General features: G+C 38.9%; 2 protein-coding genes across 4 annotated transcripts; one reads left to right on the forward strand and one right to left on the reverse strand.

Moving 5' to 3' along the window:
* Positions 1–4,181: 4,181 nt before the first annotated feature.
* LOC121601219 lies at positions 4,182–6,081 on the forward strand. Its single transcript, XM_041930025.1, has 2 exons — positions 4,182–4,593; positions 5,520–6,081. The coding sequence occupies exons 1-2, from the start codon at positions 4,562–4,564 to the stop codon at positions 6,079–6,081; spliced, it is 594 nt and encodes a 197-aa protein (XP_041785959.1). The 5' UTR covers positions 4,182–4,561.
* Positions 6,082–10,893: 4,812 nt separating this feature from the next.
* LOC121601213 lies at positions 10,894–16,259 on the reverse strand. Of its 3 annotated transcripts, none has more exons than XM_041930017.1 (7): positions 16,013–16,259; positions 14,861–15,257; positions 14,462–14,769; positions 14,093–14,371; positions 11,617–11,777; positions 11,056–11,546; positions 10,894–10,985 (listed from the first exon to the last, which is right to left on the reverse strand). In XM_041930017.1, exons 1-6 carry the CDS (start codon positions 16,146–16,148, stop codon positions 11,460–11,462), a joined length of 1,368 nt encoding a protein of 455 aa, XP_041785951.1. In that variant the 5' UTR covers positions 16,149–16,259; the 3' UTR covers positions 10,894–10,985; positions 11,056–11,459. The 3 variants fall into 3 exon arrangements, with proteins under 3 accessions (XP_041785951.1, XP_041785950.1, XP_041785952.1); XM_041930016.1 differs by having other exon boundaries at positions 16,004–16,258; XM_041930018.1 differs by having other exon boundaries at positions 14,861–15,312; positions 16,004–16,258.
* Positions 16,260–16,606: the final 347 nt, after the last annotated feature.

Genomic DNA, 16,606 nt, shown 5'->3' on the forward strand with positions numbered 1-16,606 from the left:
GATATATAAATTTTTTTTGACAGATAATTATATCAAACCGACCCGTTTGACAGATAAATATATGCGCAATCTGAGATTGCGCATCGTCTATTGCTACGGTAAAGTGCTGCTGTGCGCACTGTGCGCACAGCACACCATACTGTGCGCACAGCACAGCACAGTGCCTTAAGTGCTACCACAGTGCTAGCACTTTCGCACAGTGCTAGCACTTTCGCACAGTGCTAGCACTTCCGCACAGTGCTAGCACTTTCGCACAGTGCGCTCTCTGATCACAGTGCGGAAGTGCTAGCAAAGTGCTTGCACTTTCGCACAGTGCGCTTTCTGTGCACTACACAGGGCTACGTGCACTTTTGCGCTGTACGTTTTTTTAATCCTGTGCGCTCATAGAGCAATTTGTGCACTAAGTAGTGCCTCGTTAACGTGGAAAAAGCGGAAACCTAATGGCACTAACAGCATGAAATAACATGAAAGATGAGTATGAAGTGTAACAGAAAAATAATGTTCCAATGGTCATTTTCCCTCCTGTAATGTTGTATAAATGATTGTGTTTAAATTATAAAAACTAAATAGGTACATGAAGTTGATTCAGAATATTTATACTATACAACCGATATGCAACACAAATATAATTCAAACGAAAGATAGATTGTTAACAGATCTTCGGATTACTTCCCTACATTTTTTTCCTTTTGTTTTGTTTTATAAGGAGAGAGGATCTTCTAAAAGACACCCTGGTAGTGTGGGATTTTTACCCACTAAAAACTCTCCTTCATGAATTCGAAATAAGCATCTCTTGAAACCGGCGTATAGCCTAGCTATCGCATTCAAAAGAGCTTGAAATCAAGAATTTTTCCGACTGGTTAGAGTAAATCAAACTTGACAAAAAATCGTTTAATGCAGTGACGATCCCATGGCTCCATGTGCAAAAATCCTTATTTCCCAAAAGCTTCTGAAACCAGCGAAAACGACCTATTGAAGATTGAAGATTGAAGATTGAACTAATTGAAGATAGTATGTTTGATATAAAATTATAGAAAAAAAATCAAGCATGACAGCTTATTTAGCATCAACACTTATCAAAAAAGTTGTGTTTAACCAAATTAGTAGTAGTATTCTGGTTATTAGTAGTACAATAAAGGAATGGTAATGCAGTAAAATTATGAAATATGTATGGTGTTTAAATGTAAGTAAAATGAAAAAAAAACGGTAGTGCAATTGATTCTACGCTCACTTTATGCTTTTTTAGCACTGCTGCTAAACCGGTTCTAGCAGTTTTTATTGTGTTTTATGAACAATATTTTGTTCAATTTGTTTGGTTTTAGTCGATTTCGTTTACTTCGTTCAATGTCTCCTGCCTTAGAAAACACTCGTTCACAAGGAACTGATGTAGCAGGTATGCACAACTCACGGAGCATTACTTGGTAGACTGTTGGATTTTTATATTTGTTTAGCTTCCACCATTCTAATGGATCATCGTTACGGTGTGCCAAAGGCTCTGCAACGTAATTATCAAGCTCTTTTTCTAGACAACTCCGTGAGTTGAGCATGATTTGTGGATGATTTTGATTAATGTCAAATTCTGCCCAAAGATTCGTATCGTCCGTGGCAATTTCTGTTCCCGTTACAACAATTTCTGGGGAGTTGTTCAGGTCGTTTTGGAAGTTGTTCTCCATTCTCAACTCTCGTAATACTGCATTACAACATTCTTTAAACTCGTGTTCATCAGAAAATCCTTTTTGTTTAAATCGAGGATCAACAACGGTTGCTCGGGAAACAGAGGTGGTGTATGCATACTTAAATTTATTATTTAAGCCATCGATCAAAAGTTGCATCATTTCTAAAACTGGTTCCGAACTAGTCTTAGTTTGCAACAACGATTTTAGTTTTGACAACAGTAGCTTATGCAAAACACGAACCTTTGATACAGTTACATTTTTTTCAGCTGACATTTCTTTGGTTACTACATCGAATATTTTTAGTATGTCAGACGCCTCCTTCATAATTAGACATTCAGCTTCATTTAATTCATATTCAAACCGGAGCAATGCAAGAGTAGAAATTATAGGTTCTTTATTTGCGTAAAATCGCTCCAGCATATAGTACGTAGAATTCCACCGTGTGGCTACGTCTAACAAAAGTTTCAGCTTTGGATATTTCATATTGTTCTGCATCTCCTGGAGCTTCAACAGAGCAATTGTGCTTTTTTTAAAAATGTGTAACAATCTTCCGTATTTTTGTAAGCATATCTGATATTGTTTTACTGATTGCATCTTTTACAATTAAATTAAGCGTATGAGCAAAACATGGAATATGGCGGATTCCTAAGCTATTCACTGCACTCTTCATGTTAGCCGCATTATCTGTGACAACACAGCAAACTTTTTTTGAAATGTTATAGTTATCCATAACAGTTCTCAACCACTGATCTATATTTTCTGCAGTATGTCGTTTTGCAGACTCGTTACAATCTAACAAATAAGTTGTCAATTTGCCGTCCGTTTCATTAATAAAATGAGCAGTTGCTGCTAAAAAGCTAACATTGTTTATGTCGGTCCAGCCATCCGATGGTAAACACACAGCTTTAAAATTATTCAATCTATTTTGTACTTTTTCCAGAAGCTTCTGATACTCGTTGTTCAGCATTGTATTGCTAAACGTTTTTCGGTTAGGTAGGTTATAACTTGGGCAAACGGTATGGAAGAGTTGCTTGAAATCATCAGCTTCCAATAAATAAAAGGGCAACGCATGATTGCAAAACACATTGAGAAGCTGCTGTTCAATACTCGTTTTTGTATTGGTGCTTAAAGGCTTGAAAACATCAACATAGTCACTAACTGATGACTGAACTCGTTTGCCTAATGTTGTTGTATTTTCACGCTGTTCTTTCACTAAGCTTAAAGAAACTGAACTTTGCGCGGGTTCGAAATCGGTGGTCGGATGTTTTTTAGCAAAATGACGCTTCAAGGTGAACGATGAAATGCCGCTTACCGTTAAGACATCTTTACAGATATTACATCTGTATTTATTAATCGCGGCAGTATGACGCTCAAAAAACTTCCAAATACCTGCATTCTTTTTTGATGCTTCCATTATTGCCTCAAATAGTCTGCACTTCGCTAACACTGTCGATACCCAAGCTCCCGACCACGCTGGTTTTCGCTGGTCTTTTCGGGGCCGAAAAGAGCAACGAAATACAGATCATTTTCGGGGATAGTGAACACACGTGAAAGATGAACCCATGCAAAAAAGAGCTAAAAATAGAAATGAACATTCAGATTCACTCCCTCCCCTCATGTTCCAATTCATGCTCATGCTTCATCCTTGATGCTACCAACCACATCGCTAGTTCTACTTCGAATCACTTTGCCAGTTGCGCCACCATATTATTATTCATTATCGTGCTATTTACTGGTTTGGTTGTATGAAGGGGTACTGATACTAAATGAGTTAAAAGAAATAAATAAAACAATAAAAATAACAGATTAACTATTAACCACGCATTTCTTACAATGAGTAAAGGGGTTTGAAGTTATTGGAGCTGGATGTTTTAAAAATTAAATAAAACTTTAAATCATCAAAAAAATTATAAAAATGGAATTGAACTCAGGTCGACCATGGTACAAACAGTACACCATTAACATTTGACCATAACTACTTCATGAACATGAATTGTTATCTATCTCTTATAAACCGTTCAAATATAGTACAATGAACAATAAGATGTGTAAAAGTACATCGATGCGTGTGAGATAGTAGGGCTGATGAATAGAAAGAGATGGCATGAGTTTGTGTACATTATCCCCGAAAAATTTCGCTTGGGTATCCAATTGACATTTTCGAGCACGAATAATCGGGAATTCGAGCAAATTCCCTTAAACTGGAGCCTTAAACTTACCTTAAACTGCCCCAGTTTAAGGGAAATTTTAGTACAATTTCATGAAAACCGACCACTGGGCTTTGCTCTTTCCTGTCATTTCCAATTGTCATCATCGAAACGTCAAATGAAAATACAAAACAAAACCAAATTGTTCGGTGATGCTTCATAAGCTGAAATCTAAAATTCGTTTTATTATTTCTCTCGGATTTTCTGCAAAACATAAAAAGGTACATATTAATTAGAATAAATTGAAAGCAAATGATTCACTAAATAAACAAAATGTTCATTTAGGATACTGTAGGGATCAAGAGTGAGAGAGAGAAGTTTAGCGAAATCAGAGAGAGCGAAAATATTGAAACATGCAAAAATGAGGATGAGAGAGGAGAGATTGGACGAAAGCAGAGATAGAGATGGAGAAGGCGCGTGGAAAAGGAGACGGACGTCTACCGGTAGTTAGCGGTAGCTGGGATCAAGAGAGAGTGAACTCCGAGAGTGAATCGAGAGAGAGAGAGTGTGAGAGAGGGATAGATCGTGAGATCAGGGAGAGAAGACAAGTCAGGCGACAGGGAGAAATAAAGGAGCCTCGGGTCAGTCTTGTGGTTGATCGCAAAGAGATCGGTTGAGCGTGAAACAACAACAACAAAAAAAAGAAATTGAATAAAAAAAGCCTGATAAATAATTAAAATGTGTGACGATTACGACAATGGCGCATGTCGGTAAGTTTGGTGGTTTGATTAGTTCGAGATATCCTATTGCATATATAAAAAGGCAAAATAAGGTACTCGGTGTTTGTTTCGCGTGTTTTGCGTGCGTGGTGTGCGTGAACAATGTAAGGACGGAATTGACGCTTTAGCACTACCATTGTTCTCTTAACAAAAGACCGTGCATAAAAAAAGTGTGGACAAAATTGGCGCTCATACACCAGCCTTGTTCTTTTGACGTGATGATGTGTGTGTGAATAATGTGTGGTCGGAATAAAAAAAAAGGGGAGAGCCTCGAGCGGTTCGGTTTGTATCATGATACGAATAGCCAATTTTGATACAAAAAAAGCGAGAACCTCGAGCGGATTGCGCATGTGTATGATAAAATGAGAGCCTCGAGCGGTTCAGTTTATATTGTAATACAAAAAAAAAAAAACCAATGCGTGTATATTAAAAAAAAGCGAGAACCTCGAGCGGTTCGCACGTATATATACATATTATAAAAAAAAAAAGAGAACGAGAACCTCAAGCGGTTTGAACGTGTGTATGAAATAAAAATGAGAGCCTCGAGCGGCTCAGTTTATATTGAAATACAAATAACCAAATGCGAGTATAAATATATATATATATATATATATATAAAAAAAGCGAGAACCTCGAGCGGTTCGCACGTGTATATATATATATTAAAAAAAGGGGAACCTTGAGCGGTCCAAACGAATTTAACATAGTAACATAACAAAAAAAACTAGCTGGTATGCAAAAAAAAAAAAAAAAAAAAAAAAAAAACGGTGATTCGAGTAAGGGGGGGCGACTCAACACGTATTCGAAGAAACCTTACCGCACGCATGCGATCGTGATACACACACATTGAACGCTATTAAAACAAAAAGGGGTACAGGAAACTGACATGAACTATTCTATTGTTGTCTTTTCGTTAGCGACAGTGAAATAACAAAAGCGAACGTTGACGCTTTGATTCGGGCTTTGGAGAAAGAAAAGCAGAAGAACTCCTTTTTAGAATCACTGTTAAAGGATGGTTGCGCGAGTTCAACGAAACGACGAAATGACTGGATCGAGGAACCTTCCGACAACCAATTGTTCGAAGCTACTCCTCGTGGATGTTCTACATTTCTTGATTCTGGAACACAATCCACCAACGAGGCTTCCATGTCGGCGTCCATGTCTTTCGCCACATTGCAAATAGCCGTTTGCCAACCGAAAGACGGAAAAGAAGAAGTGGACAAGACGACATTCGATAGATGGAGAGAGTTATTTGAAGCGGCAATGGAGTTTGCGGGAATTACCAGTGAAACTCTAAAAATGAATGCCTTTAAAATGAAGGCAGGCCCTTCACTGTTGGGCATTCTAGAAAGTACGTCGACAAATGATTCAGCCAAGGATGCGAAACTATTTCCATACACTAACACAATGGATCGATTAGATCACTATTTTAATTCCCATTATTACGTGTTTCGTCAGCGTCAAAAATACGCACGATGAACCAAATCAAAGGTGAATCGGACTACCAATTCGTAAAACGAGTGATCGAATCTGGGAAATTATGTAATTACAAGGAGGAACAATTAATCGAAACAATTGTCGACGTGATACAGGTGCATGCTATTAACCCCAAAGTACGTATGGCAGGATGGAAAATTCTCAAAAAAACGCGGAACAATAACAGATCTACTGGAAAAAGTTCGAACATGCGAAATAGAGAAATTTAACGAAAACGCTTTCGCTAGAGACCACAGACAAAATGAAACTACATTAGAGGTTTCCGCTGTGTCGCATAACACCAACGCAAAAATGTCACGCACTAGGGAGTTTCAACGTGATTATCCCTCATACAAACAAAAACATTGGGGTATGCAGGAGAATAGAGGCTTTAGCAAAGGCGAATTTTCAAATTCTCCACAAATCGTTCATTCGGTATTCGTCGCATCCTGTGTTGGAGATGTAGCAGCAATACACACCAGCCAGAAAATTGCTACGCAATAGATAAAAGATGCCGCCGCTGCAATGTCATAGGACATATAGAACGTGCGTGCCATCCTGATCTCTTAAACAATAGCAAGCGCTATCCGACAGATGTTGTCGAACCGGCTGTACCTAATAAAATTCGGAAAATTGCTGCTATTACGGAAAGCGGTATTCCTGGAAAGTTGGATCACGAGCAAACAGCCGTAAGTGAGGCTTTTCCAACCGAATCTGAGTAGAAATCTACTTATTTTTGTTTACTCTTTTACTCCATTTATTTTTTTTATGTAATACATCAATATACACTTTCCTAAATTGGCGATGAAATTTAGAATGAATTTCAATAAACCTACTTGCTTTAATGAATAGATGAACAAATTCCTTGAATTCAAATATAATATGCAAGTTGTGGCGTTAAAAAAAAAAAAATTAAAATAAAACAAAAAAAAAATTTAAAATGCATGTATCTATTGGGATATGATCGGGTATACAAACATAAAGTAAAACGTATGCAGGAATAAATATTCTTAGACATAGATAGCTTCGATTCGATCATAATTTACCATCATTTGTTTAACGAATTCTATATAATAAATTTTTATATTTACGTTTTAGGATGTATCGCAACAAGTGCTTCAAAATAATTCCATCGAGATCAATAATTTCGTGAGGGAAAACAAATCCTTGCATAGCATTTGCCAAGAAAAAATCGATCTCGTGTTCATTACAGGTTACGTAGCGGGCCTCGCTATTAAATTTATGATTGATTCGGGTGCGGATGTTAACACTATAGGGAAAGATAGTTTCGATTGTCTATCAAAGGAAGACCCTAAGTTGTCTCATATTTTCAATTTAAAGAAAGGGTCTGATCACCATTTAAAAGCATACGGAATGGAAGAAGACATTCTGGTAATAGCTTCCTTCGTAGCTGAATTATTTATATCTAACGACCGCCCTCGAACGATGGAAAAATTCTACGTCGTGCCTAACGAAAAAGCATTATTAAGTAGAAACACAGCATTGCGATACAGCGTCTTACAGCTGGGCTTGAACGTTCCAGTTAAATCATATTCGGGATATAACACAATCCGATTATTACCCGGAGAGATTTTCGTATTGACAGATTTGATCGAATTCCCTAAATTTAATGTTGCTCCTGTAATGTTATCATACGATAAAGAAATGCCACCATCCCGAAACGTGTTCACCAGTATTCCACCAGCGTTTAAAAACGAAACGTTGAAAAGATTGGACGACCTTCTAACTACGGGCATCATAGAACGCGTTACGGACAAAATGGAAAATTCATTCTGCTCATCTTTGTTGGTGGTTCCAAAAGGTAAAAACGACATCCGTTTGGTCGTAGACCTAAGAGGTCCTAATAAAAGAATCATCAGAACACCATTTCGAATGCCAACATTGGAGGCGATTTTATCAGAATTAAATGGTGCCTCATGGTTTTCCACGATCGACCTGTCGAGTGCTTTTTTCCACGTGGAATTACACCAAGACTGTAGACACCTGACAAATTTTTCGCTGGAAATGGTACATTCAGATTCAAGAGACTGCCATTCGGTCTGTGCAACGCCCCCGACATTTTTCAAGAAATTCTACAAACGAAAATATTAGCAGGATGTCCAGGTGTCGTGAATTATTTAGACGATATTTTAGTTTTTGGTAGCTCGAAGGAAGAGCACGATAGTAATTTAAAAATTACCCTCCAAAGACTGCGAGAACATAACGTCCGGTTAAACTCCACCAAATGCGTGTTCGGATCGCAATCGGTAAAATTTTTAGGGTTCAATTTATCTGGAGACGGATGGCGAGTTGAAGACGATAAAAGGAAAGCAGTGGAAAATTTTCGAAGACCGGAGTCGTTGTCCGAGGTAAAAAGTTTTTTGGGCTTGGTTAACTTCACCGAGCGCTTTATCCACAAACGTGCCGAAAAGACTACAAACCTTAGAGCACTCGCAAAGTCAGACACCTTCTACTGGACAACGCAGGAGGAACAAGAATTCGAATACTTAAAGACAAGAGCATTAAACTCTATTGTCAGGCTCGGATATTTTGACCATAAAGATCGTACGGAACTATACGTCGATGCGTCTCCGACCGGGTTAGGTGCAGTTCTCGTACAATACAACGAAGAAGGAAGTCCGCGTGTAATATCGTGTGCGTCTAAGTCCCTTACCCAATCGGAACAAAAGTATCCTCAAACACAAAAAGAAGCACTGGCGATCGTTTGGAGTGTTGAGCGATTTTCATATTACCTGATAAACAATATTTCAAAGTAAGGACTGATTCAGAAGCCAACGAATTTATTTTTGGCGGGTCTCATCGCACTGGTAGACGAGCTATGACAAGGGCAGAAGCATGGGCCTTACGTTTACTACCGTATCATTTCGGCATCGAAAGAGTTCCTGGTAATATGAATGTCGCCGATGTTTTATCCCGACTAATTTGCAAGTCACAGGTTGACGATGCTTTCGACGAGGACAACGAAAAGCACATATTGCATTCCTTGGATGCGGGAGACATGTCTATTTCGTGGACGGAAATACAGACAGCCTCGGAGACAGACGAAGAACTGGAAGCAGTAAGGTTAGGAGTTCAAACCGGAAAATGGTCCAATGCTCTTAAACGTTATGAATCCGAATCAAAACATCTAAGAACGCTTGGTCACATTGTTTATAAAGACGATCTAATAATTCTACCTACATCTCTTCGTTCCAGAGCAATTAAAGCAGCTCATCGGGGTCACGTTGGTTGCGAAGCTACCAAACGAATTTTACGGGAGTTTTTCTGGTGGCCGAATATGGCAAAACAAGCAGCTCTATTCGTATCTAATTGCGAAATATGCCTGGTTATATCTAAAAGGAATCCTCCTATACCTCTTTCCAGTAGACAACTTCCAGATGGACCATGGGAAATTTTACAAATTGACTTTTTGTCCTTACATGGCTACGGATCCGGTGAATTTCTCTTAACCGTAGACACCTACTCCCGTTATTTACATGTTTCTGAAATGAAACAAACTGATGCCAGAAGTACTAATGCTGCCCTTTGTAGAGTATTTTCAGTTTGGGGGCTACCTCTCATCATACAGAGCGACAACGGACCTCCTTTCCAGGGATCAGAATTCATCGAATATTGGGAAAGTAAAGGAGTGAAAGTCCGGAAATCGATCCCTTTAAGCGCGCAATCCAACGGAGCCATCGAAAGGCAAAACCAAGGAGTTATTAAAGCCTTGGCAGCGGCAAAACAAGAAGGTAGGCCCTGGAGAATGGCGTTAGACGAGTACATCCACGCTCACAACACACGGAAGCACCATTCACGGTTAGGAGTGACGCCGTTTGAGCTGTTAGTCGGTTGGCGATATAGAGGAACATTTCCGTGTTTATGGAACTGGAAAAACAAATTAGACAGAAATACGGTCCGAGAAAATGATGCGTTTTCAAAACTGGTTAGCAAGCAGTTTGCTGATAGTCGTCGAGGAGCGAAGGAAAGTAACATAATGGTAGGCGATATCGTATTGACTACTGTTTTACAAAGATCTAAGACAGATCCTACTTTTTCGAAGGAGAGGTTCACAGTTTTAGCAAGGGAGGGAGCAAAAATCGTTTTAATTAATGGGAAAGGTGAGAAGTTAACTAGAAACATACAAGATGTAAAAAGAGTCCCCAATGGGGCAACAGAACAATCAATTGAGGAGGAATTAGTAGATCCAATTGAAACTACAGAAATCGATTATAGCGAGAGTGATCATTTAAAAAGACCCAAAAGAATCATACAAGTCCCTAAGAAATACAAAGACTCAATTATGTATCATATTTGCTACCAAGAGTAGGGGTGATGGAAGATGTAGGGATCAAGAGTGAGAGAGAGAAGTTTAGCGAAATCAGAGAGAGCGAAAATATTGAAACATGCAAAAATGAGGATGAGAGAGGAGAGATTGGACGAAAGCAGAGATAGAGATGGAGAAGGCGCGTGGAAAAGGAGACGGACGTCTACCGGTAGTTAGCGGTAGCTGGGATCAAGAGAGAGTGAACTCCGAGAGTGAATCGAGAGAGAGAGAGTGTGAGAGAGGGATAGATCGTGAGATCAGGGAGAGAAGACAAGTCAGGCGACAGGGAGAAATAAAGGAGCCTCGGGTCAGTCTTGTGGTTGATCGCAAAGAGATCGGTTGAGCGTGAAACAACAACAACAAAAAAAAGAAATTGAATAAAAAAAGCCTGATAAATAATTAAAATGTGTGACGATTACGACAGATACGTTTAGCGAAATGGCTTCAAACAACGTGTATAAAACGATAACAGCACCGATGGCAACAGTTCCAGATCTCAGCGTAAAAGCGCAGGCATCGGTAGTACCAGCGACCATCGTACCATTGAAGATATCCGTATCTACATCACCATTATTCCTTCCTGAAAATGTACAACAAACCAATAACCCGGTGATTATCCAAACCGAACAAATGTGCCGGCCAGCACTTACCGTGAATGCCCCTGTGAAGCTCGTGCAATGGTCAAAAGCATCAGCATCCTGCGTCCTTTCGGCATCTCCATTATCGGCTCTTGGCACTGTGAATCAAAACAACAAGCCAGTGAATGCCCCTGTGAACCTGGTTCAATCGTCAGCCATCGCATCCTCGTCCCGCGTCCATTCGGCATCACCGTCATCAGCTCCTGAAAGAGCAAAACAGGCAAATAGACCAGTGATTATTAAATCTGAACAAATTCGCCGACCAGTCCTCAACGTGAATGCCCCAGCGAAGCTCGTGCAATCATCAGCAACCTCGTCCCTTGCCCTTTCGGCATCACCGTCATCAGCTCCTTGCATTGCGAAACAGGCAAATAGACCAGTCATTATCAAATCTGAACAAATTTGCCGACCAGTCCTCAACGTGAATGCCCCAGCAAAACTGGTACAGTTGCCAACATCAGCATCATCATCTCGCATCCTCTCGGCATCATCATCAATGCTTCCTAAAAATGTCAAACCAACCAATAAGTCAATGATTATTAAAACCGAACAAATGTGCCGGCCAGTCCTCACCGTGAACACTCCAGTGAAGCTTTTCCGACCACCAACATCCTCATCTAGCATCATTTCGGCATCATCCTTATTGCTTCCTGGAACAGCAAAGAAAACCAAATCATCTGGACTGCAAAACTCAACTTCGTCCAGTATCCATGTCGCAAGCCTTGCTGCAGATCCTGAAAATGAAAATGCCAAAAAACAACCAGTGATTACCTCAGCAGTACAACAACACCTGGCCCAGCCATCAACCGGTAAACCAACTTATACGTATAGCCCTACAATACCATCTGGTGCTCATGAAGCTCTGCAACATACACCATTTGGCGAAATTGAAATTTCGGCACGGCATGGATCTTCAGCAATGGAGATAAGTGATGCAGAGTTTAAGAGAACAACCCTTAAAAAATTGTCCAACATTAACACGTCTATAGCAGGTGTTTGGGCCGAAATGGAGTATCGCACAGACCATCGAAGAAAATTCACCGAAGCTATGGATCAGGAAAATATACCAATCCAAATACCTCGCCTTACAACCACTGCAGAACTGAAATCTTTTAATGATCAGTTGGCTGAAGACACATATTTTCAGAATATTGGTTATCAGTTAACACAAAGAATGCAAACCAAGACAAATGATTCCAAAGGCCGAATGCACAATAGTTTTATATTATTATTTGCTAAAGAATTAGTTGTGCAGTGCAGCTGGCGTGGCGGGGGCAAAAATGGACCAAAGATTCCAATGAATCAAAATGTAAATGTAATTAAATTATTTAAGAGAATAGGAGAGGACGATATTTTTGCCGTAAATATTGACGACGTAGAACGTTTTCTTAAAAAAAGTTAGATAACGCTCAAAGCAGCTTGCAAAACTGCAAAGGAAAAATCAAGAGCTCTAGTAAAATTTATCATACACGCAATAATAGGATTAATAAATAAGTTATTATTATTATTTATTTAAATCTAAACCCTTCCTTATCTTTTACACTCAGAAGCAATATGTAGACTTTACCTTGACCTTGACCTACCTATTTATGACTTTAATGGGTTTGAAATCATAAATAAGTCTAAGATCACATTCCACCCAATACTGACGTATAAACTATGTGAGGTTTATTTAGGAGAAAAATCGCAAAAATAAAATTTTATAACATTAGACATGCAGTAAATTAATTAAATTAATGAAACAAGTATTACCATGTAGTTTTTTTTTACAAGTAAGAATTTTAATTGCTACAAACAACATCTACCATGCATCAGGAATAATATGATATTAAATAATTACGATGATAAGACCCACCGCTTTCCCATGCAAAAGCGTTTGAAAATAGTTAATGAAGAATTTCCTAGGCAATGCTTAAACAGCATTGCACTAAAAATAACATATTTTATGAACACAAAAGGTTTCAAACGCTTTTGCATACACATTCTTTTTTTTATCATCATAACTAAAAATACCAACAAAACTACAAACAAACTACAACTACGAGCAAATAAGTGGTTAGCTACAGAATGATTCTTAAAGTATAATGTTAGTGAATACGTGTCAATGATTTTTAATCCAACTGGAGGGTATGTAAAAGAGGGGAAAAAACAACTGTGCCTGGTTTTGATGGAGGATAGACTGCTACAAGTTTACATCTAATATCTAACAGAGAAATGTTTACGTCACACGTCTGAACATTTGCATCAACTTTATGAATAAGAATGTCTAAAGTTGAAAATACCGATTCCGCATCATCCGCACGCAAAGCAAAAGAAAATAAGCTGGAGCTACATTCAAATTGTTTTCCAGATACTATAAAACATCCATTACTCTTTTCAACTCCTAAAAATTGAATAATACCATTACCCTTTGTTAGAAGCCATTGGTCTCTTGACAAAGGGCTTAAAAGAAAGTTTGACTCTAAAAAGATACCTTTACCATTTCTAGTTAAATGGGGAAATTTGCGTTTTTTGCTTGCAGTAGCTATTTCAGTTGCGGAACGTTCTTCATAACGTGCTGCAACTTGGACGCTACATCTAAAGCCTGAACGAGACGAGCGTTTTAAAATTTGCAAATAATTCTCGTAGTCGTAAGTAGAATGCTTATGCAACGGTCCGTAATTAAAACAATCTCGTGCTATATGCTGAATATTATGGACATTGCTTGTCAGCTCGCCACGGCCATAAATCTCTCCGTAATCCTTGACAAAGCTGTTAAGGAATTCAGCAGCACGTTCCCAATGACGTCGATGGAATGAGGAGGAAAATATTGTCACTCCGCAGAAATACAGCAGAAAATGGCAATATGCTTTCTCAGGCAAAACATCTTCCATTAACACGGGACTTACATATAGCAAGTAAGATATGAATTCCGTACCCTTCCAATATCGAATTACATTCAGCCCTCTGAGTTTGCGATGAATCTCAGAGGGAAGTTGTACGCTGATAAGAAATTCAGATATCGCTTGCTTTTGACCCTTGGACCAGGTAGGAATATTTTCATACTTACCACCTACAAGACCGCACAAGTGTCGGCGAGTCGCACCCTCATCGCATAAGTGCAACCCACAACTAGTCGGTAATTTATCCACCATATCAAAATCATCAAGGTCTTCTAGAGGTGAACGCCATTCCTGGTGATGACCCGGACAATCCCTTGATTTAAATCCATGGTGCGTTCGTAGAGGAGCGCCAACGGAGTCGAAAATAATTTTTTTTCCAGGTTCATAATATTCTCCCACACAGGTACACCTCATACAACCGTGGTATCCATTGAAGTAGGTTGTTGCTGCAAAAAAAAAAAAAAACAAACATAATTAGCATTACACAAGCTCCAGATAATTGTGTACATATAAGCAATGGTTGTATGTTTACATACCTTTAAGGAAAGCCCGCGCAGGAGAATCTGCAATAATAGCTTGGATCGAGAATTTTATCATTTTATCTCCGATCCGCAATCCCCTCCGATGAATGTCATTTGCCTCCTCTACAAACTGTCTTAAAAATACTTCCAGACTGGTTGGTTTTGCTGGTCCACAAAACACTGCGATCATCATAATTGGTGCTGAGGGCAGTTCTACAATCTTCATAAGGATGGGCCAGAGCTGTGTAGGTCCACCTCTATGAAGAGGGAGTCCGTCAGTGGATACCTGTATCGACAATTCGTCGATTGATGGAACAGTTGACCTAAATGAATCAGAATGAGAACAATCGAAATACAATTAAAATACACAAATTTACCAGACACTGTTTAGGCTAAATAATTTTCAAAACTTACTTAAAATAATTGACGAGATTATTTTCTATCCCTTTGTACCAAAATTCGCCGCCCGCTATCGATTGTATCTCTTCCCCAATGGTTTTTGGCGTTTTCAATAGCGTGCGAGAATCCTTGGGACGAAGTAAATCTGTCCATATTCCAAAAATAGCTAAAATTTCATTTTCCGACGAGCGTGGCTGATTATGTACCACTGCCCAAGTTCGCAAACATTCACCAATATCGCTATGGTTGTTGCAGTTGTGAGCAGTTGTTGACCCTTCAGCCACGGCGTCGGTTTCGCTTTCAGAAGAACGATCACTGATGTAATCGGTATCGCTGTTGTGAGACGATGTTCCCATAAGCACTTCTGCATCGTATTCTGCTTGCGCGTGGTCATCGTACTGGGATGTTAAACCTGCAAGATAAAATAAAGTATAAATGGCAAATCATTTTCATTGTGTTATATTGTACTATTGATATGAAGAGAGAGAGAGAGAGAGAGAGAGAGAGAGAGAGAGAGAGAGAGAGAGAGAGAGAGAGAGAGAGAGAGAGAGAGAGGGAAATGTTTTGGTTAAACAATTATTTATAACACACTATATAGGATCTATGAACATTGGAGGAGACAGTTGTTGCTGCTGGTGAAATGTTTCTTTTTTTTCGAATAGAACAATCCGAATGAGTTACAATTGACCAAATGTTATCACAGTATTTTCATAGTCCTGAACCATACTAAAGCAAAGATAATATAAACACTTCCGTTGTTATTTACGAACACATCACACAAATTGAATCGATAAAATTCAAGGCATCGTGTCAATCGTGTCATCAACAATCTACGACACTTTTTGCTTACAAAATAATAATGAAATTGCCGCGCACAAGAGTGGTAAATACACAATTATTCTTTGAAATAACTCAAAATTATCTGTAGAATATTTCTCCAATAAAATACATTGTTACATTCGGTACCGGCCGGTACACTTCGGTCGTCATTTTGCTACCATTACAATAACATTAGGAATCGGAAATATTCTTTGTCATTATAGATAACTAGAACAAAGAAGCACTTGGAAATTTCACTCACTTTATAACACTGCTCCTAACAAACAACATACCCAAACGAATACGTAACATATTAATAATTAATATAGTTAAACTCACCGATATTACGGTGCGCCACTCCGCTTGTTCCCGCATCATCATCACCCAACATATTCTGCCGATCATACTCCGTCGACATAGCTGCAAGCTTCTTGTTCCGCCGGGAAGTAACTTTTCTGCTCCTCTTCATTGGTTGTGTAGCCATTTAACTGAAAAAATCCAACAAATTTTCACAAAAAATAGAGCACAAAATTTATTTTCTTCTTTCGTCAAACACCAAAGCCAAATAAATGACAGCTGAAAATGATGCCATCGTCGTTCGCTACAAGAAGATTACACGCACTCAATCATACTTCACACACACATCCACACTTATGGACGGTTCGAGCACCAATCGAGCAAATTTAGAACAAAATTTTAGTACCAATGTCAATTGGGTATCGTCACTGCTAAACCAAACTGCACTGACCAAGTGGCACGTTTGACAGTTATTTCAAAGAATGCTTTTTTTCTGCCAGCACACTTCTGTGTGGTTTTTTTCTCCCAAACAGCTGTCTGCCACTTATCAATATGTTCAGTTTTCGATTTCACGTGCTACATGTGTGTATTGTTTTGAATAAAACTGCCGCTGCTCCCGTTCACTATGCATACAAAAGAATGATT

The sequence above is a fragment of the Anopheles merus genome, unplaced genomic scaffold, assembly GCF_017562075.2.
Source record: "Anopheles merus strain MAF unplaced genomic scaffold, AmerM5.1 LNR4000039, whole genome shotgun sequence".
NCBI classification, from domain to species: Eukaryota; Metazoa; Arthropoda; class Insecta; order Diptera; family Culicidae; genus Anopheles; species Anopheles merus.

Coding starts and splice junctions, on each gene's coding strand:
- LOC121601213 (XM_041930016.1), bottom strand. CDS start 16,148: ATGGCTACACAACCAATGAAGAGGAGCAGAAAAGTTACTTCCCGGCGG. Junction 14,770..14,860: donor AATCTCGTCAATTATTTTAA/GTAAGTTTTGAA, acceptor TGATTCATTTAG/GTCAACTGTTCCATCAATCG. Junction 14,372..14,461: donor TGCGCGGGCTTTCCTTAAAG/GTATGTAAACAT, acceptor TTTTTTTTGCAG/CAACAACCTACTTCAATGGA.
- LOC121601219 (XM_041930025.1), top strand. CDS start 4,562: ATGTGTGACGATTACGACAATGGCGCATGTCG. Junction 4,594..5,519: donor TACGACAATGGCGCATGTCG/GTAAGTTTGGTG, acceptor TCTTTTCGTTAG/CGACAGTGAAATAACAAAAG.